Genomic DNA, 24,465 nt, shown 5'->3' on the forward strand with positions numbered 1-24,465 from the left:
TCCAAACATCCAAGACAGAGACAAGTACAAGACATTAGCAGCCATGTCAGTGGCTGACACATCTGACTTAGTATGGGAGGAGAGAAAACAGCAATAAAAGTATGATTATTCATATTTAAGTTGTCAACAAATAGGCTTACTCATGCTCAGATGTTTTGAAATAGTAATGTTCTTACTCTGTGTGTATGTCATAGTCTGACCAGGTAATAACGGTAGCTAGTAACCATACAGCTTGGGGCAGCAACACACAGTGGGTCAAATCCTTTATAAATTAGTCATAGTCAATTTACACAAAGAGGTATTCAGTCATAATTCACTGACACTGAAGGCAAAAGCAATTAAGGGAAAACAATGAATATCGAGTAAAATCTGAAGTTTATTGTTAATGATGGTGTATGATTAATTTACTGTAATGATTCTGTAGTTCTCAATGATACTTGGAGGGGGAAAAAAATCTCCAGTTTTGAAATGTCCTGTCTTGAAGCAGAATCCTTCCTCCTCATCAAGCTTGAGTTCACTGGCTCAATAAGCTTAAGGGCCAGCAGGGGCTGTGCTGATCTAACCCCCCGAAAAATGTCCAGTAACTATGTCAACCTTGCAGTTACTCTGAGGACACAACTACCTCCCTTACAGAAAGCATACAAGGAACATTTTGGATAAAGAGCATGACTGAGAACCATAAGAGTTTGATTGAACTTTTGATTGCAGACTGTGTCTGAACTGTTTCAAGTATTTTTCTTCACAAATGATACAGTTAAGAGCATGCACCTACAGACTGCGTGCAATGAAGTGATGCCATTAAATATCACAGGTTATTTAAAGATGTCTTGAAATGTTACACGCGCGTGCACACACACACCTCTGATTTAAAATAATGTGCCTCTGAGCATTTACCCCAAATGTAGATTCATAAATAACTGTAGCTCAATCATGGGGATATAAGCATAGCTTTCTGCTGTTTGGTGTAACAGTCACAATGACGCAAAGACATTTGATGGTGATTTGAGTCAAAATCCCAACACTCAATACTAAAAACACTTGATTGTTAAAAGCAAACAAACAAATGAGTCGTTTTCATTTCTTCCGAGGAACCTTGTCTCCAAGTGGTACTTCATCAATAAGTTTCTGAAATAAGATTAGATGAGAAATGATTAAACCAAGTGACTAAATATTTAGAAAAATACCCAACACCCCTCCACGAGGATCATCAAAGCAAACCTCCAGCATTCGAGGATAGTACGTTAGGTCGTCCTCCATCTCCCCCCGGGCATCATCCACTTGGTATCTCCGACAGGCCAAAACCAGCTCGTTGGCATTGAAGAGAGGGGCCGGGTCGATGGAATGGCCGTTGATGAGACTCACCAAGTACTCTCTGTAGTGTTTCCTGGAATTGATTAGGTAAAAACCAGTTAGTTACATCTAGGCATGTTTTCATGTTTTTCATGGGAACACTCTGTTGTGGTCTAAAGCGCCTTTGGGTCCTTGAAAAACACTATATGGTGGTTGGCAGTGACATACTCGCAGAGTCCTGCATGGCCAGGCTGAGTTTGAGCCCCACAGGCCGAGTCCGTCTGCTGCCCACCCTCATCCTTCTGCTCAATCACGCCACACATCCCTGAGAGAGGGGGGGTGAGAGAGCGAGAGAGAATAAGTAGTACATCTCGCCATTTTTTTCCAGTTTTTCTGAGTAAAAACTAAAAGAACAGATAGAATCTTACCGGCTTGAGTTCCTGGAGGGGTGTCAGTGTTGAACTCAACACACTTGTTCTGCAAATAACAATCAAATAATGAACAGGTAATACAATCCATCTCCAGATATTCTTAGAATAAAATCCATTATAACTAGGGCTGTCAGAGTTAACGTGTTAAGAACGTGTTAATGCATGTTTATCACAGTTAAATTATTTGAAACCGTTAATAGCATCTCCATTTCTTCACCGCACGGACCCTTTTAAGTGCAGAACACAATATGGAACACATCTACAGTTAATGCTTGTACCTTTACATCACTTAAGACCGTGTGCCTCTAGCCAAAATCATGTAAAAGAGCCCAATATTACCAGAGCTATGCTTCACATTTTTTCTTTGGATTCATGCGCACGTCATGGGCTGTTTTAAACAACTTGCAATCCCCTGTTTTATGGTTTGATAAGAAACAACATTGTTTAGCTAGCTAATCAGCTAGCTAGCAACCTGATAACTTGACCACTGACTAGGCTATGCACAAATCTGGATGGCAGAGGAAGAACTGAAAAGGAATACGCTACTCAAAGAGATGCTTCAAAGGTAGGCTGCATATGCAAGAATGGGGTGTGTATGATTGTGAGAGAAAGGATGTGTATGAGAGAGAGAGAGACAGAGAGACAGAGAGAGAGACAGAGAGAGAGACAGAGACAGACATTGTATGCAATAAAAATGAAATGATTCAAAATCAACATCCCAATTAGAATTTGGACCAAAATATTTGACAGTGTAATCCTACCAATAGCTCTTTACGGAAGTGAGGTTTGGGGGCCACTCAATAAACTGGACTTTAAAATGTGGGACAAACATCCAATTGAATCATCCAAATTCCCAATAATTACAGGGGAATTTGCGTAAACAGTAACTTAGGAAAGGTTTTCTGTAGCATTTTGAATTCAAGAATTCAAACCTTTCTTCAAGAAAAAAAATGTAATAAGTAAATGTCAAATTGGCTTTCTCCCTAACCATCGCACTACTGACCATATATACACCTTACACACACACTAATTAATAAACACGTCCACCAAAAAAAAGAGGGCAAAATCTTTGCTTGCTTTATTGACTTTAAAAAAGCATTTGATTCTATTTGGCATGAATTGCTATTCTACAAAATTCTCCAAAGTGGGCTTGGTGGTAAGGTGTATGACTTAATAAAATGTATGTACACAGAAAATAAATGTGCAATAAAAATCAAAAACCAAAGAACAGAATTATTTTCACAATGTCGAGGTGTGAGACAAGGCTGCAGTTTGAGTCCAAACCTTTTCAACATTTATATCAATGAATTAGCAGACATGTTGGACCATTCTCCAGCCCCAGGACTCACACTATTTGACACAGAGGTGAAATACCTGCTATATGCTGATGACTTGGTACTTCTATCACCAACCAAAGAAGGTCTTCAACAGAACAGTAATATTCTAGAGCAATATTGCCATAATTGGGCCCTGGCAGTAAATTTCCAAAAAATGAAAATCATGATTTTCCAAAAGAAAACCAGATGTCAGAAACACAAATATAAATTCACCCTGAACAACACCATCATTGAACACACTAAAATTTACACCTACCTTGGTCTGACCATATCTGCATCGGGAAACTTTAATATGGCAGTGAATGCACTCAAAGAAAAAGCCCGCAGAGCATTGTATGCAATAAAAATGAAATTATTCAAAATCAACATCCCAATTAGAATTTGGACCAAAATATTTGACAGTGTAATCCTACCAATAGCTCTTTACGGAAGTGAGGTTTGGGGGCCACTCAATAAACTGGACTTTAAAATGTGGGACAAACATCCAATTGAAGCCCTACATGCAGAATTCTGTCGGAAAATCCTACAAGTCCAGAGAAATACACCAACTAATGCATGTAGGGCAGATTTGGGCCGCTTTCCAGTAATAATGAAAATACAGAAAAGATCATTAAAATTTTGGCTACATCTAAATTCAAGTCCAAATTCAAGTCTGCAATTTAAAGCACTCCAAACCCAAGAGCTGAGCCCAGAAACGAGCCCTCTCAGTCAGCTGGTGTTGGACCTCACCAACCAAGCTGACACCAGCACTGCTTCAAAAGAAAGTATTCAAATAAACAAAATCATGAACCAATCAAAGGACTCATATTTACAACATTGGAAAAACAAAACAAAATCCCAAAGCCGACTAAATTGCTATCTGACCCTAAACAGAGAATATGAATTGGCTGATTATCTCTACTCTGTCAGAGATAAGAAGCAGAGACAGATTCTTACCAAGTACAGGCTGAGTGACCACCGATTGGCAATAGAAACCGGCAGACATAAAAAGACATGGCGACCCAAAGAGGAGCGTGTATGTGGTCACTGCACGACAGGGGAGGTAGAAACAGAGATGCACTTTCTCCTTTACTGTGATAAATATTCCTCACAAAGAGATTCCTTATTCACAGAAATGACTACATTTATTCCAAATTTGAACTTATTAAACCCAGAGGAAAAACTAAAATTACTCATGGGCGAAGGAGCAATGGCTCCTCTTGCAGCCAAATATGTATTTTCCTGCCATAGCCTGAGGGACACTGATGAATAACATCTGCATAGTAAGCAGTAACTTACTTATTATTACTATTATTGTTATTACTATTATTATTGTTGTTTATCATTCCAAATGGTAGTGGTATGGGTGGTAATGGTAATGATAGCAGTTTAGTGATGGTGGTGGTGGTAGTAGTAGTGGTAATGATGATAGTAGTTGTAGTACTGATGTAATGGTGAAGATTATTTAGTTATAAGTTAGTTATAGATTCATTTTCCATATTTAGATTTTTATATTTATTATAAGAGCGTCTGCTAAATGACTTAAATGTAAATGTATTACATTCTACTATTTTACTATTATTTTACTACTATTTTATTGTTATTATTTTTAATTTTGTATTATTATTTACTGCCATTTTATATTATTATTTGTTATTGTTTATAATTGTATTACAATGTATATTGTATACATTGTTGCTTTGGCAATATTAACACAATGTTTTTCATGCCAATTACGCAGCTTGAATTTGAGAGAGAGAGGGTGTGGGAGGGACAGAGAGAGACAGAGAGAGAGAGAGAGACAGAGAGAGACAGAGAGAGACAGAGAGAGACAGAGAGAGAGAGAGAGAGTATGTGTGTAAAGTTGTTGAACAGTAAAGATGGTTACAGTGTTTTCATAACATTGTTCGACGCGTTTAAAAGCTCTTTGTATCCATAGAGCCAGTTCTTTTTTCCTATAGTTAAGTCATTTAGAATGCCTGAAGCTTTAACAGTACTTAAAGCTGTGTGTGTGTGTGAGAAAGAGAGAGTGTGTGTGTCTGTGTGTGTGCAAGTGTTAAACTTCAAGAACACTGATAAGAGGGAGTAGGGAGCATTTACAGCTGTATGTTACAGTGACTTGTGATCATTTTGTGTTTCTGTCCATTACAATCAAATAATAGTATGCCTGTTTCTCAATGCACTGCTTTTTTGAAATGGACACATCTTTTAGGGCTAAATTTGAGCAAATATAAAAATGTTAATTAATCGCGATGAACTAATGCCATTAACTTAATCAATTATTTTAATCGTTTGACAGCCCTAGTTATAACTGTGATTGTGAGCCAGAGAGCTATAACGTGATTACGGTGATTGTAATGGCGTGTGAGCATCCGTGTGTGTGTGTGGTGTGTGTGTGTAGTGTGTGTGCCTACCTGCAGCAGTGCTTGCAGTCTGACAGGCTCCCAGTCCCTCAGGTAGAAGAGACAGTCTCGAGGGTGATGGGCGTGCAGGCCTGTCACACTGCACTGGATCACTGCACATGTCTACAGAAGAGGGAGGGAGGGAGGGACAGAATAGGGTAGGGAGAGAGAGAGGGAAGGAAATAGTGTGGGAGGAGGGAGGGAGAGAGAGGAGGGAGTGGGGAGAGAGACCGAGAGTGCAGAGTGAAAGAGACTGGAGGAAGAAAAACAAATTAAAGCGACATTCAAGTCAACTCTCATTCAAACCCCTTACCAGGAACTAGCACGATCAACGAACACAACACAAAGATGCCAAGTCATTTAAGAAGGAACTTACAGTGTGGAAGGGGTTGTTGCATCCGCTGCAGAACTGGTACCTACACTGGGAGCAGCAGAAATGCATACAGCCTCCTTTAGACAGGGCATATTGGAACCTGCAGTTTGGACAGGCTGGGGGGGAGAGCAAGGGAGGGAGAGTACAGACATGAGAATGCATCGGAGGAAGAGGATAAACAGTTTGATTAATTCATTCATTAATTGAAGGATGTGGAGGGACCTAAAAAGCCCTGTAACTGGCTCTAACTTTTTGCTAAAACAAGGTCTTAGTCATATCAACTGGTTCAAGCAGAAGGCCTACAGTACCTATACGGAAGTGTTGTTCATGACGCTAATGGAATGTGCTGGTTTAGAAGAGGAGTAAGTGAGTAAGACCAATTTGGTCTCTCAGCCCAACACCTAGTGAAGTGTCTGGCCGTTCACACCTCTGCAAGTACCTGCCTTTTCTGGTTAAACACTACAGTAGCTCTCAATGAGGAGGTGTTGTTTCATTTAGAAGGTGTGTGTGCTGTGTGTCTCACTGATGCCGTTGTCGCGCAGGTATCCGGCCAGGCCTTGCCTCTGGTATTCTGGGTCATTCTCTCTCTTCCAGGACTGGTACTGTTCACATGACAGACCACCGTGCTGAGACTCCCACTAGAGGGCAGAGACAGAGAGAGACAGAGAGAGAGACAGAAAGACAGAGAGACGAGGGGATAATGGAGTGAGATGGGGCTCCAGCAGCTTTACTCTAAAGCCAAATATCATCTCCTCATAGCCCCAATTAATTGCAATTTCTGATTCCCTCACACACAGAGTTAATGTTTCACACTTACAGGTTTCTTGCATTGTGCACAGAAGCTGTTCCTGCACTGGAAACAGGTGACCTTCAGTTGGTCTCCATCATAGATGAACCCATAGGAGCACTGGGGGGAGAAGTTATGAAGAGAAGACAGGGGAAGAGGAATATTTCAACAGTTTTTTATTTTACCTTTATTTAACTAGGCAAGTCAGTTAAGAACAAATTCTTATTTTCAATGACGGCCTAGGAACAGTGGGTTAACTGTCTTATTCAGGGGCAGAACGACAGATTTTTACCTTGCCAGCTCGGGGATTCGATCTTGCAACCTTTCGATTACGAGTCCAACACTCTAACCACTAGGCTACCTGCCGCCCCGTTTAAAAGCAGGTACTGGTCATTTTTAGCTAGTGAAGATGGGTGTAGCATGTCATTTCATTATTTTTAACAGCCTCAAGGGGGATTAGCAAAAACATATTTTTCCTTTGCCTCTGTATACATAGGATACTGGGATTTAAACTCACATGACTACACCAGAGGAACTTGGGGTCCTTGATGAGAGCTTGTTCAGTCAGCTTCTTATGAAACAGATCATATACCTCTGGCTCCAGACACTCCCGCAGCTGCACACACACACACAGGAAAATATTATTACAGATGTAACCATCATTATAGACAGTACCTCATACACCCTGAAAACACACTGACACCTGCATTCTGAAGGGAAAGAAGCCTCTGAAATCCAGAAAATTGGGCTTCACCCTCGGTTTCTTCTCTCTTCAAAGACAGAATCTGAGGGAGATTTTGGGTGAGGTTGTTCTCTGTGTGATGTACTACCTGGATGTCCAGGGTGGAGAAGTAGCTGTTGAGGTGTTCAGGGTCGTTGATGTCAGGTTCCCAGCAGACGGGACACACCATGTCTCTGATGTGCTTGTCTCTCACTGCGATGGTGAAGTGCTGCTGGAAGCAGCCACAGCACACCGAGCACTGACAGGAGGTCAGAGACTGCATCTGAAACAGGAAGTTGAAGAGAGAGAGAGAAAGGTGTATGAGAGTTGTGGGGGGGGGGGGGGGGTTAGATACTGCAAAAAAACACACAGAAAAGCTTCTACTTCATTTTGAACAAAGGCAAGCTAGTGCTGACATGCACGCAAACACCCACAAGTCCCCCAAAACACACACTAGAGAGAGAGTACCTTGCTGCGGGGAAAGTCCGATAGGCAGATGGGGCACTCTTTGGCCAGCACCCGGCGGATGAAGTCTCGGTCTTGTGACTCGCGTACGGCCTGTACTACATCGTCCAGGGAGTAGGGGGCGGTGCGCTCCTGCAGCAAGGACAGGGCCAGCTCACAGCGGCCCCAGCTGGGCAGGTCATACACCGCCAGCAGCCTCCGACACACACGCTGGTCCCAGGGGGGAGAGGAAGAGGAGAGAGAGATCAGACCAGTGGACTGGACCAACTGATGCAGAGTCATGATGAAAGGAGAGCTATGCCTTACTACAAAATAATGCTTTTCACTGTAAAATATACATTTACATGAGAGATCAAGCAACTGTCACGTGATTGAAGAAAATGTATGATCTGTGGACCTTTCTAATGGTGGTAGTTGTGAGCACATCATCATCAATATAGCTATTCTGTGTTCAGCTAAATGTATGGGCTGAATAAAGCACATAGTGCAGTTGAGAGCCCCAGTGTCCTACCTGTTTGTCGGGGTGGTTGATGTCGATGGTGGGCTCCGGCTGGTTGCTCCACATGCGCTGGTGGAAGGGCTCCATGAGCGGTCGCTGCAGCAGAGACAGAGCCCCCCGCACCTCTCCCCCGTTCTGCCTCAGTACCTCCTGACACCGCGCCTCGTCGGTGAACCCCAGAGAACACAGCTCCTTCACCTGTACATGACAGGACAGGTACATGACAAACCAAACCCTTCTTTGAGTGTTAAAAGGCTAATTCCGGATTCAAAATAGTTCCTAATGGAGAATCTCCATTGAAAGTGTGTTTTAGTCCAGGACTAGGCTTAATACAGGTCTGGGAAACGTAAATAGAGTTCAGCTGGGAAAAGTGCCTGTACAACTGACCTTAGACCTGTTCTTAGACCTGGGCAATAGACCTACTGCCCTGTCTCTCACCTTAGCGTGTCTGTCTCTAAGAGACTGTCTGGCTGCTCTCTCAGTTTCTCCCCCTGCAGACAGCCAGGCCATCTTGGCCTCAGCCCTGGACAGGGTCACTCCTCCCCCTCTGGGCTGCTCCTCCTCCACACCAGTATCCTCTGCAGTACCAGTCTCATTGGAGAGCCCGTTCTGGTTCAGTCCTGTCTTCAGGTCTGCTGCTCGAGACGACGCGGCCATGGCACAGATCTGGTCGAGCAGGTGAGGTAGCTCCGCTTTGAGCCAATCACAGGGGAGGATGTTGCCATCCCCGGAGACGCGCATGCCTGTGTACACCTCCTCTGGACTCACTCCTTTTTTCTCTCCATCCTGAGAGAGAGAGAAATAAAGACAAATCTGTCATACATATTGACTAGGCCTCAGTTGCTGCTACTCACCACACTGTATGAATAAGTAAAACACATTTGTTTTCTGAAATCTGTAGATATAATATTCCTGCAACCAAATCGCCCAGCAATGGTACAATAAAGACTTTTCTGAATCTAAATCTTAAATTCGCTAATATCTTGTAATAGTACTAGTAGGATAATGTGATTACACAACATATTATAGTTCTACAGAAAGCCTTCACTCACTCTAATAAGCTCAATCAGCTTTAGCCCCTCCTCCCTCATCAGTTTCTGTCTCCTCAAATCAGGGTCCTCCATGGGCGGGTCTTTGGGTTTGACGGACAGCACAGGGACCCTTTTGACCTGGGACGGAGGGTGGAGTTTGACTGGCATTTTGGCGGGCTCGGGACGAGGAAGGTCACACATCTCACACACTGATGCTGGAGTGTAATTGACATAAGTACAGAATTGGCACACCCACTGCAACAGAGAAGTAGAGAGAAGATGGGAAAAGAAGAGATAATTGACATGAGCTTAGAGACTCACGGGAATAGAGGAACAACAGACTGTTTTGATGAAGGCAGAATCTGAAGCTTTCATTTCAACTCAAATGTGCTGCTCCTGCACTGACATTAACAGTCGTTTACCTGGCTGTCTGGGTCTCCTGGCATGCCCAGTACTGGAGCAGCAGGCCGGTTGGGCGTAGGAAGGGGGTGTGTGGGGGTTGCAGGAGGCTTGGTGGCCAGGCGGGGGCGCTCACACACCTCACACAGGATACTACTGCCTGTGTTCACTACCGTACAGCTTTTACACTGCCACTCTGGTGACATACATAGTGAAAACACACTCAACACAGGGCTCTGGAAGAGGTGATTATGAACTCATCAACAGCTTATATACATCTTAAGAGTGTCATTACATTTTCAGACAATAAAACAAGCATATGAAGTAAACACAGAAATAGAGAGGAGTGAGACTGATTGGAGAAAATGCAAACCACCACTATTAAAACACACACACTGTTGGTTGGGTGTGTGTGTGTGTGTGTGTGTGTATACTGACCAGTGATGGTGAAGGGCTGTGGGAACTCATCCTTAGCAGGGCCAGAGGAGGCCAGGCGTGGCCTCTCACACATCTCACACAGTATGTCCTGGATGGAGTTGACCCTGGTGCAGTGGGTACAGTGCCATGACGGGAGAGAGCTACTGGGAGAGACAGAGGAAGTGAATATTGTCAAAACACACAGAGCACAGAGACAGTTGCATTTTCAGCAGTAATCACCACCTATGAAAATGTGTCGATTTTCTTCCTTTACTGTGCAGTTTCACTTTTGTCTTATTTGTCATGTTTTACCTGTGGTTCTTTCGCATTTTAGAGGATGTCACGACAGTCCTGTGGTGATTGGCTCGTTCTGCGGAGGAGTGGTACAGTCTGTCACATTCCGTACACAGCCATTGGACACAAGAGTTACAATGGGCAGCCACTGGGAATATAGCACAGATAGTGCAGTTGGCTGCAGGGGAAGAGAAACGAGAAAAGGTGAAATGTACGTTTCAGATGTTAGAAATATACACACTCATGCGCACACACACAGTTTTGTACTGCTATCCTTGTAGGGACCAAAGAATTGATTCCCATCAAAAAGTCTAAATCTAACCTTAACCTTAGCCATAACCCTAACCCCTAACCCTGACTAATTCTAACCCTAATTGTAACCCTAACCCTTAAACCTAAAATAGCATTTTTCCTTGTGGGGGCTGGCATAATGTCCCCCCCAAATGTTCCTTGTTTTACTATCCTTGTGAGGACTTCTAGTAGCCACAAGGATAGTTCAACAAAAACTTGCGCGTGCACAGTTCTAACCTGTGTGTCTGGTAGAGATGGAGGTTGAGGTTGAGGCGTTAGCGGTCCGTACTGGGAGAAAGGCACTAGTGGGAGACTGAGACAGGGAGGACAGAGACATGTACAGGGGCTGGCTCTCTCTCAGGCTGGAGGGAATAGCTACCGCATCAGACATCGGTCCAAAGTCATCCTGGAATCATAAAGGAGATTTCAGTCATCTGATGGCAGTGGACACCAACAGACACAAAACCACACAAATACAAAAACTGTCTGAAGCAGAGAGAGGCTATTAGGGTGAACTAAAAAACAAGTAGAAGGCAGAGAGGAAGAGGACAGGTTATGGGAGAAAGGAAAAGGAAAAATACCTTTTGGTTCAGTGATGGGATCATTCTCTCAAAGAACTCTGGGTGGGGGTGAGCTTCCTGTGAAAACATCAACGACTCAGTAAAACAACTGATTTCATGAACCCCTGAAATATTTCAGAATAACCGTCTTTGAGACAATGCCATTGGTTCAGACCTTGATGAGCATGTCCAGTTCCATGCGTAGACTCATGACCTCCAAGGTGACCGCTGCGACCTTCTCAATGTCAGGCTCCACGACCACATCAGGGAAACTCAGGCCATCTGGCTGCTGGTTGGAGTAACCATAGAGACAGAGCACTGCCCTTCCTCCCTGGGGTCGAACCGAGGAGGGGAAAGGAGATAGAGGGTTTCATGCAAAAAATGTTGACATAAAATTTAGTAGAGTTAATGGTGTGTGAACAATTAACTTAATCAAAATGATAGTAAGCTATAGACTCAATCAGTGTTTCCCAATATTAATTTAGCAGCAAATCGTTGCTGCCACTCCAATATATATAGGATGGTAAAATGTTTTCAGTGTAAATTTAAATGACTAAAACCAAATATAAAGTACGTAGAAAAGACAACGGAGCTATATATTTTTAAATAAGATCATCTTTGAGAACTAACAATCACCAAAATAAAAACTAAACGTTCTGGGAGAATCTTAAAATTCCAAAGATGTCAAGGAATGGGGCCCCCCCCAGCCGCTACAGACTAACTTTGCCACTGCCACTGAAAGAAATCCTCGGGGAAACACTGTATTGAACTAGGCCTATATCAACATAATGCCAATAAGTTTATAGTGACAAGACAGTAGACTGCATATCATCACCCAGAATCTAACCTACCGGTATTGAAGACATCCTCACCTGAATGGCATCTACTGTTGCTCTGAAGACAGGGTTGTTGTGCTTGACAGTGCGCCAGTATTTGGGCCTACTGGAGCTAGTGAGGTTACAGCCATACTTCTCCAGAATGTTCAGTGCTGTGGACAGTCTCTGCAGGGAACCTATGGTCTGGCAGGAGAGAGGACAAAGATGTAAAAAAAAAAAAGAGGGTTGATACAGAAAGAGGTTGACAAAAGAATGGACAATGAACAAAAACATTCAGCACAATAAAGAGAGAGAGAGAGAGAGAGGGAAAAGGAGCTCTGTATTCCAAGATGTAGGCTAAGTGATGGTGAAATGTGATGTGGACATAGTTTGAGTGTGTGCTCGAAACAGTAAACTAACTAACCTCTTTCCTGTTGTTACCGATGCTGTTCTCAATGATCATGGTCTCAGCAGCGATGTAGTGGTATTTGGCTGACGGTGGTAAGGGTATGTTGGCCATAGCTAATATTCCTGCCCGGATCTCCAGCACTGAGCCAGTGGAATGGAGACAGGCTTCCGCATGGCATCGTACCTCCTCTAGCTGGTTTGAAAGTATACTGGCCATCCTGGAAAAGAGATATAATCATCATAATAATAATAATAACAATCACACAGATCAGATAGCAGATCATTGTGGGCACTGACACACCACAGGCAGCATTGATGAGCAGTGGCAAGATTCTTGCCTTACTGACATCCATTCATAAGAGGTTACCTGTATGCCCTGACAGTGTGTCCTGCTGTTAAACCGCAAGGCTCAGTCATATCAACGGACACTCATAGCCACCAGAGAGACACTGATTTACTTATTATGCAGTACTCTATATTTCCAACAACACAATGAGTAAACTAAACGTTGGTGTAGCAATTATAGCAAGGTTAAATTCTACAACTGCACCTATGTAGAAACACTGTCATATCCTCTCTTACCCAGTGCTTTCGTTCAGTTGTCTACACTGACAGCCATTGAATCACGATGAGATATCAATTCATTAAAAAAACAGGTGCTTCAAAAAACCATGTTACGGACGCATCTCAACACAGACTTGTTCGCTAAAAAACAAAAATACGTCTTAATTCAATTCCAAAACCAGCAGTAACAGGGTCGAAAAGTAGAACTGCAGTACTAGCTATAAATGTAAACAACTACATGAGAAAAATGCCGTATTCTGCTTGCGCAAAGAAACGAACCTCCATGCATCGCCATTGTGTGTCATGACCATAGAGAATGATAGAGGCCTCTAGTGGCCAAAAGGCCTTATTTCGCCTGGGCAGCGCATGGGGGGGCTTCCATCATTTGGATGGAGTCAACTCATAGACCAAAAAAAAATAACTGTAAATAGTGACAACACTGATGTCATCCACGTATCCCCAAGGAAAACTCCCGATAGCACATGAAGCCAGAAGTATTTGAATTGGAAGCATGCCATATTGCTGAATGGCACCCAAAAATCGCTAAGGATCATGGTGAAAGGATCATTGTCGACCCTGCCTGAGAGTCAACAGGAGCCTCCTTGTAACCTGCTTACCTGTGATTGGTCTGTGTCAGCACATGGTCCTGTGTGATGACAAATGTAGTAGTCAGAAGGGTCACTATATATCTCGATTTGTAGCAAAAATATATATAATTCACTGTGTGGTCGAACTTGATCATAATAAACACAATTTAGAGCCCAAAACGGCTGTCAATTTTTTTGGGGGGGCCTTTCTGGCTATCGTAATTTACATAGGCTTTCTAGGGTAGACAAGGGCTTTTGGCACCGCTACGTTGCTACGCAGTAGCCACCCAGCAGAGCTTGTGACCTCACGCTCCAGACTGAACACTGGGGGCCTTTGTCAACTGGGTTCGTGGGACTTCCAACTTCATTGGCTGATCCCTTCTCTGACCAGGTTATCAGGAGGGATCAGTCAAAATGGAGATTTACATTTTTTTGTACATTTTAGTCATTTAGCAGACGCTCTTATCCAGAGCAACTTACAGGAGCAATTAGGGTTAAGTGCCTGGCTCAAGGGCATATCGACAGAGATAACCTCAATGGCGCTGCCCATGCTTTTACAGATGCTATATTGGCACAGATACAAAGATGAGTTCATCTATCTATCTCTATGGCCATAACCTTATTCTCAAAGAGAGATCAGGGGAGCCAAAATGGCTTGGTTTGAAGAAACGTCGTAAAGCTGATGCGGTACACGCATTTTTGTAGTTTTGGTGCCACCTTGTGGTGAAAATGACTAATTGCCTAATTTGACTGTCAGCTCACAGTTCGTTACACCCTAATTGGTGTGTGATGCGCGTGTTGCAATGCCCCACGCACCGTAGTGATACATCTGATGGGGAGGGTGAGTAATGGGTGAGTTTTGTTTTGCTCTCGTTTCATATACGGTCTCACTTTTTCCTAACCATCACGTTCACGGTTAGGTTTGTTCATTTTTTTATTCATTTTTAGTCACCTCGTTTTCATGTGTTAAACGCCAATGTAATGGCATATACTGTACCTATATTTCTTGTTGTTCATGGATGCAGTCAGATTGTTGCCTTATTGGAAGGCTTATCCTCTGCAGCTCACTACCAGTTTCTACACTGACTTGGGACCACAATGTAATGATGTGTGTAGGCTAACTGACGTTTTAACTTTTAGTTTCCTCTTCGCAGTAGAATTGCGGTGTATAATATCCTGTGCTGTCTTTCTGCCCCTGACCAAGCAATGGAAGGTGATTTATTTATTAGCCAACTCAGTTTGATAAATTGAAACATTACTCATGGATTCTTTGTGATGGATGAAGTGTCAAGTCAATCAACTACTGTATTTTCTGACTTGTTTCAAATATGAATAATCCTTCAATCCTTCAATAATCCTTCAACTCCCATCCTTCACCACACCATATAATTCATCACACAAGACCATTTTTCTATGTTCAACCACCAACTCAACCATTTTATAATATGTGTCAATGGAACATAAATCCATATGGTCTTCTCCCATCAGGTACAATGGCTAGTTTTTCTTAAAAAATCTTTGTCAATTCATTTGTGTCATGTAATTTTCTAATACAATTCTAATATTTTCTCTCTTTCTATTTCCAGCTATGCCTTATGGGCATCCATATATGGCTCCATATGCCGTATCTGGGGTATGTGGCTCCACAGGCGCCGACACAGCCTGTCGACTACAGCAGGATGTTTAACCCCCACATCTCCTCTGCGACCTATGACGTCCAGTTCTGCCACCACTACCAGCAGCAGGCCTGTGTTGGGTCAGAGAACGCTTGTTCTGAGGTTCAAACTTATCCCAGCCACACAGTCCACAAGCTGATCCTGGACAGGCTCAGAACCAGTGAGAACCTACCTGGAGACAGGGAGTCCCTAACCTCTGACGAACGTGTCTTCCCCTGGGACAACCGTGTCTTCCCCTGGGACGACTGTGGCCAAAGAACCCAGTAGGAGCTGGAGCCGAGGCCTCTGCCACAGAGACAGCCCCAACAGGGTAGGATGAGGCCGAGGGACTCTCCTCTGCCCAGCAGCGTATTCAATGACTCCAGCGAGAGCCGCCTGGAGGAGCTGGCTAAGCAATACCACTCTGAGAAGCACCACCTGAATACTGAAGAACCTTGGATAGAGGGACAGGCCAGAGAACAGAGGATCCTCCAGAGGATGTAAAACATGACTGTGGGGCCTTGACTAGGAGCATTGAACTGAATTGGGCTTCACATGACCACCATTCACTTGACAGTCTGGCTCCATGACAAGGTTCTGATTCCATCCCACTCTGCTGAGCTGAAGGACCCTGTTTATAATCTGCTGTGAGGACCACAATGAAGTCATGTGTCATGAAGAGCAGGAGCAGTTTGGAGAAACTCTGACCTAATATATAAATTCACTTGCACTATGAAATGCACACAAAGCACATTGTAATAACTGAAGACACTCGTAATGTTTGAATAAGTGTTACAAAAATAATATCTAAGGCAGCAGTTCAACAACTTGCTGTACAGTAGATGCCTGCATTTCCAGTGCTTGATGGTAGCCTTGATGGACGCTGTGCATTGATCCTAATCACAGCCTGGGCTGCAGCCTAACCGGACTGTACTGTGACACTAACCCCATGTTGACCAGCACACCAGACTGGACCTGGGAGGGGTAGGCCCAGTCTACTCTACAGCATTTCAACTCCTCTTACAGTGTCAGTGCATTGTTCACTGAGGGTGAATCCCAGGCTTTAAAGCAGTGGAAATGCAATTTCCTGGTGAGAGGAGATGTTTGGCTTCAAGTGCCAGTCGAAGTTTACATGTCTCGTTTTGTTATTATGCAGATATTTTGAACAGTGTTGTCAATAAAACCTTGCACTTTTAAAACCTGTTTTTTTCATTTACATTAAGAGTACAGGGCTGCATTCATCAACATGGATAATAGATTGATGCTTCAGTAGTTTCATAAGAGCTGTGGTTAGTGTTCTACCGATTGGATCAGTAATTGAAACGGTTAGGCCCAGCATAATTAGCCTTGCAATCTAGATTGTACGAATACTTCAAGATAATAGATAATCACATGCATTCTTTATTCTGACATTAAATTAAGACTTTTATGAGTGAAATGTTGCACGTCTTCCAGTAACTTGTACACACCCCTGAAGTTTCGCCTTCATTTTTGGAGAATAGACACAGTAAACTCATAACTATTTTGTAAAGCAAATGAAAAATAACTACAGTGTAACATATTAGGCTTGTTATTGAATGACTCGCAGCTTTAATCACATTTTTTGGCGGATTAGGAAGAACTGTACAAATGCATGACCTAATTTAGTTTGGAGGGGCGTACTGTAAAGGCAATACTCTAAGTGTTGTAAAGATATGTAACATTTAGATTAAGAAGAGATCAGTGCTTGACTTGGTTAAGGAGCTCACAGGAGCTGAGTACTGGCACCTCACATGTTTTACTACTGGAGCTCATGTTCCTCTTATGGATTATAAGCTCAAAAGTATTGTGGAGCTCCTGCACCTAAATATAAACAGTATCGGCACCTGTTCTAGTCCAAGTCAAGCACTGGAAGAGATTCATAAAATGGGGTAAGGGGTGACTTTTGATGTGTGCTTGTTTTTTCAGAATGCACTAAAATGACTGAAATGACTGAATCAGCATGGAAGTAAAACTGTCGTTTCCCGAGACATCCCAGGAACTGTTTTTCAAACTGAAACCACACCTTTGGTAATCATCAATTTAAGACCAGGTGTGTCTGGCTTGCACTTTTAATCAGTTTGTTGTGAGGCAAGTCAAGTTGATCTATTGTTCTGGTGGTGAGCAGGTCATTTCTTACATTTGTGTGCTCTGTATTGCAGTTATTTTCTTATTCAGGGTAATTACAGTTAATTGGTGGTGTCACCATTTGTAAGATGCACTTATTTTTCAATGGAATTATTTAATGACCTGAATTCACTTAATCACCTTGTTGGTACTGATGGGCAAACAAAGCTTCCTGAAGTGTTGAGGCTTTCCATCCAATTGTGTTATACTGTAGGTTCATTACTCAAGGCTTTGATCAACAAAGTGTACACTAGTGGCACATTTATAGTTGTCCCACCCCATAGGGAAGTGTAGCCTTTTTGTCTTCTACCAAAACCAATACAGAACCAATCGGGTTGTTTGATGACACAAAGCTTCAGACGTCATTGATCATGTGCTTCTGATTGTGATACAGGCATCAGCACACTGCTTTGAGGTAAACTGCTTAGCGATTTCGACACATCTCAGCGCTCCGTGACATCACTAATTGTTGGACTGTTCATAGATTGTTATGCATTTCCTTTTACTTTCTGTTTCTTTCCTTAGTTTAGGTATGGCAGCAACACAATTTGAAAATGGACCACATGTGGCAGCAAGGCACATTGGGCCACACCAGCCAGTTCCTCAGCCCAACCCTGGCACATGGCACCCAGTGTGTGGACCTGAAGGATCAGGGCCCCATCTGACCGATCATCAGCCCCATCCTCATGTGCACCAGTCTCGACCCTACTTCTATGTGCAGCCCCCTCCTCCTCTCCCCTTTTACCACTACCAGTGGCCCATGCCCTACAACCCCTGCTCTGGATTTCCAGGGATGGCTAAGTTTAAATATGTTTTTCTTACCCAGTAGTATAAATGCTGTGTAATGTCCAGTCTGGCGGTATGAAGTAATATTCATGATCAGTAGACCACATTTTAGTTCTGATCTACTACATGTTATTGTACAGCTCAAAATGTATACCTCCATAATTTGAAGAACCCCATGCTTTCAGCTGTCATTTAAAAAAAAAAGTATTTAATATGTTATTCAATACAATTCAAAGATTCAATGACACTCATTCCTTCCAATTTTGTATTTAGGTTACGGTATGCCGGGAATGGTTATGCCACCTTTCCTTCCCCACCCATACATGGAGGTTCCAGGTTATGTTCTTCCTCATTCCCAGCTGCACCCTGCAGAATACAGACGATACCAATTCCCTCCTGCTGCCATGGCCTACCAGAACAACAGCAGGATGTCCAGAATGTTTTACCACAATGCCACACCCATAGAGATGGTTAACTCTGAAGTACAGACTGAACCACCACCTGAAGCGGTGAAGGACGGTCCCCCCTTGGCTAGACCACTGGCTAGGTCAGACTTTGGAAGAGGCACCAACTCTACCACCCCCTCATCTCTAAGCTCCAATGCAGAGAAACAGAGCTGCCCAGAAGAAGAACCTAATTCGCCCATTGCCTCCAAAACTGGATTCCAGGGGATGGTGAGGAGCCAGGGTACTGGCAAAGACCCACCTGCAGGAACAAAGACCATTCACTCACGTAGCATCTCTATAGAGTGGATGACACAGAATGGACTGATGGCGCCAGAAGATGTGGCACAAGAGTTGTCTGGAAAAGTGTCAGATGATCATCCTAATCAAAGCCAGATGTCCTTTTATAGTCAGGGACCGAAAAAGTTGAATGAGTCCGTATGGTCAGTGCAGTCTTTGGCCCCGTATGTCCCCTCCAAAGAGTTTCTTATGGAAAACGGCATTGTGTTGACTGAGAAAGAAGCAGATCCTCCCAACGTCAGTCAAGACCTCGCAGCCAGTCAGGTCATAGCTATAACAGAGAGGAGGAGAAGTCTGAGGTTTTCGCTGACTTTAGAAAATGTGAAAGAGGCTGAGAAAATGGCTGATGTGAATACTTCTTCATGCCAAGAGTCCTTCCATTATAGCCAAATACAGCAAAAGGCTAATGTGTCTGATTGGTCAGTGCAGTCTTTGGCGCCGTATGTCCCCTCCACAGAGTGGCTGATACAGAATGGGCTTTTGGATCATGAAGTGTCGACTGCGAAAGTATCAGATGCGAATGTCAGTCGAGGCCACACAGCTAGTCAGCTGTTGGCTATAACCGAGATAAGTCAAAGGTTGTCCCTGTCATCGATAGACACACTTCCCCCTTATGTTCCCTCTTCCTGTTTGCTGGCCGACATGGAAAAAATGTACTACAGAAAGCTCCAACTAGGCACTGCAGAGCATAAGCAAGTTTTCAGCACACCAATGGATAAATTCATTCCATCAAAGAGGCTGAACTCTGAAGCTCTTCCCAGGAGGAAAAGGCAGCTCAAACTTAGCCACAACCTACACATGGAGCTTGTGGAAAAAGCCAATGTGTATGGTTCTCCTACAAACCAAAGTGCAATGATCCCAAGTGTTGAAGGACCATTGAATAGCACTCAAGGGTCAGTGAAACCCAAGGCTCAACATAGCCCAAAAAAGAAGGCTCTGGAAGTTACAGAGCCCAGGGTTCTGAGCCCTCCCTGCTCTCCAGATGACCCTGAAACATATTCCTCCAAATGCCTAGCAGGAGACAAAGTGCCTGGCTGCAGTTGTACAGGTCGCTGCAACCAGGAAATGGAGGCGGCGGTGATGGAACCTGCCAAACAGACTGGGCCTATTGTACCCAGTCGACAGGACTGCGAGCAGATTGCAGATGTTAGGATGCCAACGGCTCCCTCATCAAACGGACACTTTAAGACGTGTGGTCTGATGTGTTCAAAGCTACAGGAGAGGAACTGCTCCTGTGAGGCACCGAAGCCAAACGGAGTGAGTTTCAGGAAGCGCCCCACAGGCAGACTGAATAAGAGAAATGTGGCCAAGATGGCCGCCGATCTCACCAAGCCTCAGGCGCAGCAGCATCTCATTCCACAGAATCAGAAAAGACAGATGGGTAAAGAGGGCATACCATACTTTTTGATCATTCCTAAACTTGGTCTAAGTTACTGTCTGCTTTGATATATTCTTACACAAATTCACACTGAAACGATGCTGTAAAATGACACTTTATAGTACCTTTCTCCGGCAGATTCCAGGAGAGCAAACAAGACCATGCCTGATCATGTAACTTGTGATAATGGATATGGGCTGAACAACTCAAAGAAACGGGGACGATGGCAAAATAGACCACAGGGTATGTATACTGAACAAAAATACAAGCGTAACATGTAAAGTGTTGGTTTCATGTGCTGAAATAAAAGATTACAGAAATGTTCCATACGCACAAAAAGCTTTTCTCTCAATTTCTGTGCGCAAATTTGTTTACATCCCTGTTAGTGAGCATTTCTCTTTTGCCAAGATGATCCATCCACCTGACAGGTGTGGCATATCATGAAGCTCATTAAACAGCATGACCATTACACAGGTGCACCTTGCACTGGGGACAAAAGGCCACTCTAAAATGTGCAGTTTTGTCACACAACACAATGGCACAGATGCAATTGGCATGCTGACTGCAGAAATGTCCACCAGAGCTGTTGCCAGAGAATTGAATGTTCATTTCTCTACCATAAGCAGTCTCCAATGTCGTTTTAGAGAATTTGGCAGTACTTCCGACTGGCCTCACAACCGCAGACCAAGCGTACCCATGCCACCCCACGACCTCCACATTCGGCCTCTTCACCTGCGGGATTGTCTGAGACCAGCCACGTGGACAGCTGATGAAACTGAGGATTATTTCTGTATATAATGAAGCCCTTTTTTGGGGAGAAACCCATTCTGATTGGCTAGGCCTGTCTCCCCAGTGGGTGGGCCTATGCCCACCCATGGCTGTGCCCCTGCACAGTCATGTGAAATCCAAAGATTAGGGTCTAATGAATTTATTTCAATTTACGGATGTCCTTATATGAACCGTAACTCAGTAAAATCATTGCAATTGTTGCATGTTGCGTTTTTATATTTTTTGTTCTTTATGTTAGTTATTCTACTGACTATTTTCCACGGTATTGTTCGTGTTTTCAATGCTCAATACCTGATGGTGTTACTGGTTTCTTCTCCAGACAGAGCACAGACTAACCCATCAAACAAGCCTTTTGGACAGCAGAACGCCCAGAGGAATTGTGACGACGAACCCTGGACTGGGTATTATGGCAGATCTGGTAAAACAAGAGGCAAGGATAACAACCTCGATGGTTTATGGTTTAGACTGATACGGAGGCGTTCTATGAACGGCCAGTCACACCATTCTGTCTGTTCCAGAAAGTAAGGTTAAATTGTCAATCAGCAGTTGAAACAATAACAGTGTTTTCCCTGCCCCCGTTTCTGTGAAAGCTGAGGTATGAAGCTGGAGAATGTACCTCCTCAAATTCATTGACCGAATTATGAATGCAAGGACTGACAATCTGATGTCATTAGTTTTAAACATGTTTTGAGACTACACTGTTTCCATTTACTTTTACAAACATTGGAGTATAACAAGCTAATAGTTTTTGGTTCTGATGGGGTACATCAGTCCTCATGAGGCATGTACAAGTTATATTTTTCCAGAATCAATAGGTACATATATAATTAATTTAAGTCCAAAAATGTATGTAGCAACTGTAGATTGCCCCTTTTAAAGGGGAAATTGTTAATTGCCAAATTCATTTTTGGACATACATGTAATTCATTTGTATCTATTGATTGTACCCTGTTCAGAACCAAAAATATAAGGTTGTTTTACTCCAATGTTTGTAAAAGTAAAAAGAAACAAACACTGTATAGTCTCAAAACATGGTTAAAACTAATATTGATATCATGGATTGTCAGTGCTTGCATCAATAGCTCTGTACGAACTTAAGTTGTTACATTTCTTCAGCCCCATCCCTCAGCTTTTTACCTACAGAGGCCGGGTTAGCGTCAATTAACATTCCAAGATGAAGCCATATGCTGAAGTTATTTTTTTTAAATTGTTTTTTATTAACGCTGTGTTTTCGCTACAGGAGCAAATGGAAGAAACCCAAGGTACTGACTGACCAGAGACTGTCAACAAATGACAATGAAGACATTTTTAATAACCCTATTTATAGGCCTACATAATAAACGTTTTTATTTTTCAAATGAACTCCTTGTATTTTGAAGTGGTGGAGGAATGTGAAATTAAAAGTAGAACACGTTAATGAAATGGGGCTTATGGTCAGTAAGGGAATTTGGAATTGTCATGACTGCTCAACTCTAAAGAATTCACAAAAGCAAGATTTATTCACTATCGATTGCAAAAGGCACAGCAGATTCATTGTCAAGGAGTCCCAAGTGAAGGATGAATTTAAATATTCCTATAAAGGTTAACTAAAAAGTAGCCTACCCAACACTCCTACTGATAGGGCTGTGACATTGCCTACCCACCGTGTGGTAGGTAAGCGTGGCTAACTTCAGACAGGACAATGTTTTGACTGCACACAGGAGATCGAGGGTCTATGTTTAACTTGAGCAAAACAAGCAGGCTACTACAAGAATCAGCACTGCTGGAAAATGCGAGACAGCATTCGATCCCAGTACTTTTCAATCTGTTTACCAGATATCTTAATTAGTTCACGTCATACAAACAAATGTTTTGAAACGGAAAAGGAAGCTGGCGTTTCTTATTGGACAAGTTGACCTAGTATCTCCCACAATTTCATCCTGTTTGCCTCTGTGTAGTGAATACAACCCTGCCCCCCCCCCCCCCCGGTGCTCGCTGCGACCGTCAGAGGTCTCCGAGCTACAGCCTACAGAGTCATTAACCACGCCTCTCAACAACTTATTTTTTTGGTTGCACCAGCACCTCGTTGAACCTGTTATTTGACTCTCCACTTGGTTTCTTTCTTTGATAGTGCGCCTCTTCTGCCTGCCTTGTTGCCTGCCTCAACTAAACCTAACCCCAATCATACTGCTAAACTTATGCCTAAACACAACTTTTTTTTTTTTCAGCTGAAAGACTACGGTATGCCCGGAGCTTACCCATAATGTTGCACAATGATTTAAGTCAAGTCAACAGATAAAATTACGCACATTTCGATCTGACTATACGTGTCTTGCGAGGGCTGGCTTTAGTTAATTTGGAACCATCTACAAAACATGTACATGTGTGGGCTCATTACCTCCGGTTTACAACCTGGTGATACGGCTTCTGTCTGTAATGCACTTAGTTCGATCTGGAGCCATTGGATGGGCTGATGGTGAGTAAGAAAATGGCAATTATTCTGATGAGCTACTGAAGTTCACTTGGCTATATTAAGCAGCCTGGCAAGGCACACGTTAGCTGAATTATCAGGAGCTAGCATCATAGCTACCTAGCTAACATTAGCTGGAAGCTAGCTAGTGACAAAAGTCTATGAAGACGTGGATAGTAGTTGTTTCTGGAGACATGTTATGCACAGCAGTGCTACAGTAACATTAGCAGCAAGAGTAGGCCGAGGGGTCACTAACACGTTTGGCTAGCTATCTATTGTAGGTAACTCAGGTGGAGTAAATCCATAAGAAGTAGCTAAGTTCATGTATAGCTCGGTGAGTAAATCACTGCTTTACCAGAACTAACGCTACTGCATCGTCTTTGTTAACAAACACAAAGCTGTCTCAAACTACAACTTGTCTCTACAGTAATAAACCTAGCTGTCAAAAGGAATTTGTGCTTGCTGGCCAATGTGATATAAAAACGTGCTAATGGTTCAAGGAAAGTTGTAGGGGCAAAATAATTGTTTTAATTAGCTAGCTTGCTTTCAAAGATGAGCGATTGGGTGTGTATATAGCTTGTGAATTTAGTTAATCCCTCAATTTTGCACTGTTGAGCAGAGTAAAGTTATATTCAACAGGCACGATGTGAGCACTAATGTTGTAGTTGCCTATATGCCATTTTCTTTTAGACTATCCATCCCAGCACCCCTCTGCTCTGCATGGCCACAGAAGTGAAATCATGGCCAGACTCACACCTTCCTCTCCACGGAAAACGTTTTGTATGTCAAGTTCATAACATTTTGAGATGTTTTATTGTATGGGCTGCGTCTCAATCCGCATCCGCCTATATCGCCTTTCCGAAAGTGGCA

At 43.1% G+C, this 24,465-nt stretch overlaps 3 protein-coding genes and 1 long non-coding RNA gene across 6 annotated transcripts; 3 read left to right on the forward strand and 1 right to left on the reverse strand.

Moving 5' to 3' along the window:
* Positions 1 to 358: 358 nt before the first annotated feature.
* Positions 359 to 13,358, reverse strand: LOC106599357 (E3 ubiquitin-protein ligase RNF31). Of its 2 annotated transcripts, none has more exons than XM_014190556.3 (23): positions 13,082 to 13,358; positions 12,516 to 12,717; positions 12,149 to 12,295; positions 11,452 to 11,607; positions 11,298 to 11,354; positions 10,954 to 11,122; positions 10,444 to 10,603; positions 10,153 to 10,292; positions 9,738 to 9,910; positions 9,337 to 9,570; positions 8,723 to 9,070; positions 8,297 to 8,482; positions 7,789 to 7,995; positions 7,430 to 7,603; positions 7,117 to 7,215; positions 6,630 to 6,719; positions 6,336 to 6,450; positions 5,816 to 5,928; positions 5,452 to 5,562; positions 1,719 to 1,767; positions 1,519 to 1,615; positions 1,219 to 1,384; positions 359 to 1,125 (listed from the first exon to the last, which is right to left on the reverse strand). In XM_014190556.3, exons 2-23 carry the CDS (start codon positions 12,714 to 12,716, stop codon positions 1,075 to 1,077), a joined length of 3,243 nt encoding a protein of 1,080 aa, XP_014046031.2. In that variant the 5' UTR covers position 12,717; positions 13,082 to 13,358; the 3' UTR covers positions 359 to 1,074. The 2 variants fall into 2 exon arrangements, with proteins under 2 accessions (XP_014046031.2, XP_014046029.2); XM_014190554.3 differs by having other exon boundaries at positions 10,153 to 10,295.
* A 1,054-nt stretch (positions 13,359 to 14,412) lies between these two features.
* Positions 14,413 to 16,306, forward strand: LOC145877487 (uncharacterized). Of its 2 annotated transcripts, none has more exons than XM_082973070.1 (3): positions 14,413 to 14,502; positions 14,805 to 14,863; positions 15,237 to 16,306. In XM_082973070.1, exons 1-3 carry the CDS (start codon positions 14,499 to 14,501, stop codon positions 15,591 to 15,593), a joined length of 420 nt encoding a protein of 139 aa, XP_082829196.1. In that variant the 5' UTR covers positions 14,413 to 14,498; the 3' UTR covers positions 15,594 to 16,306. The 2 variants fall into 2 exon arrangements, with proteins under 2 accessions (XP_082829196.1, XP_082829195.1); XM_082973069.1 differs by having other exon boundaries at positions 14,420 to 14,491.
* Positions 16,307 to 17,370: 1,064 nt separating this feature from the next.
* Positions 17,371 to 18,236, forward strand: LOC145877488 (uncharacterized). Its single transcript, XR_014391788.1, has 3 exons — positions 17,371 to 17,443; positions 17,845 to 17,865; positions 17,976 to 18,236. It is a non-coding gene; the product is annotated as an uncharacterized LOC145877488 (long non-coding RNA).
* A 244-nt stretch (positions 18,237 to 18,480) lies between these two features.
* Positions 18,481 to 21,747, forward strand: LOC106599597 (uncharacterized). Its single transcript, XM_045716024.2, has 4 exons — positions 18,481 to 20,360; positions 20,496 to 20,600; positions 21,466 to 21,576; positions 21,737 to 21,747. The coding sequence occupies exons 1-4, from the start codon at positions 18,518 to 18,520 to the stop codon at positions 21,745 to 21,747; spliced, it is 2,070 nt and encodes a 689-aa protein (XP_045571980.2). The 5' UTR covers positions 18,481 to 18,517.
* The last annotated feature ends 2,718 nt before the right edge of the window (positions 21,748 to 24,465 follow it).

This window comes from Salmo salar, chromosome 03, assembly GCF_965601325.2.
Source record: "Salmo salar chromosome 03, fSalSal1, whole genome shotgun sequence".
NCBI lineage: Eukaryota > Metazoa > Chordata > Actinopteri > Salmoniformes > Salmonidae > Salmo > Salmo salar.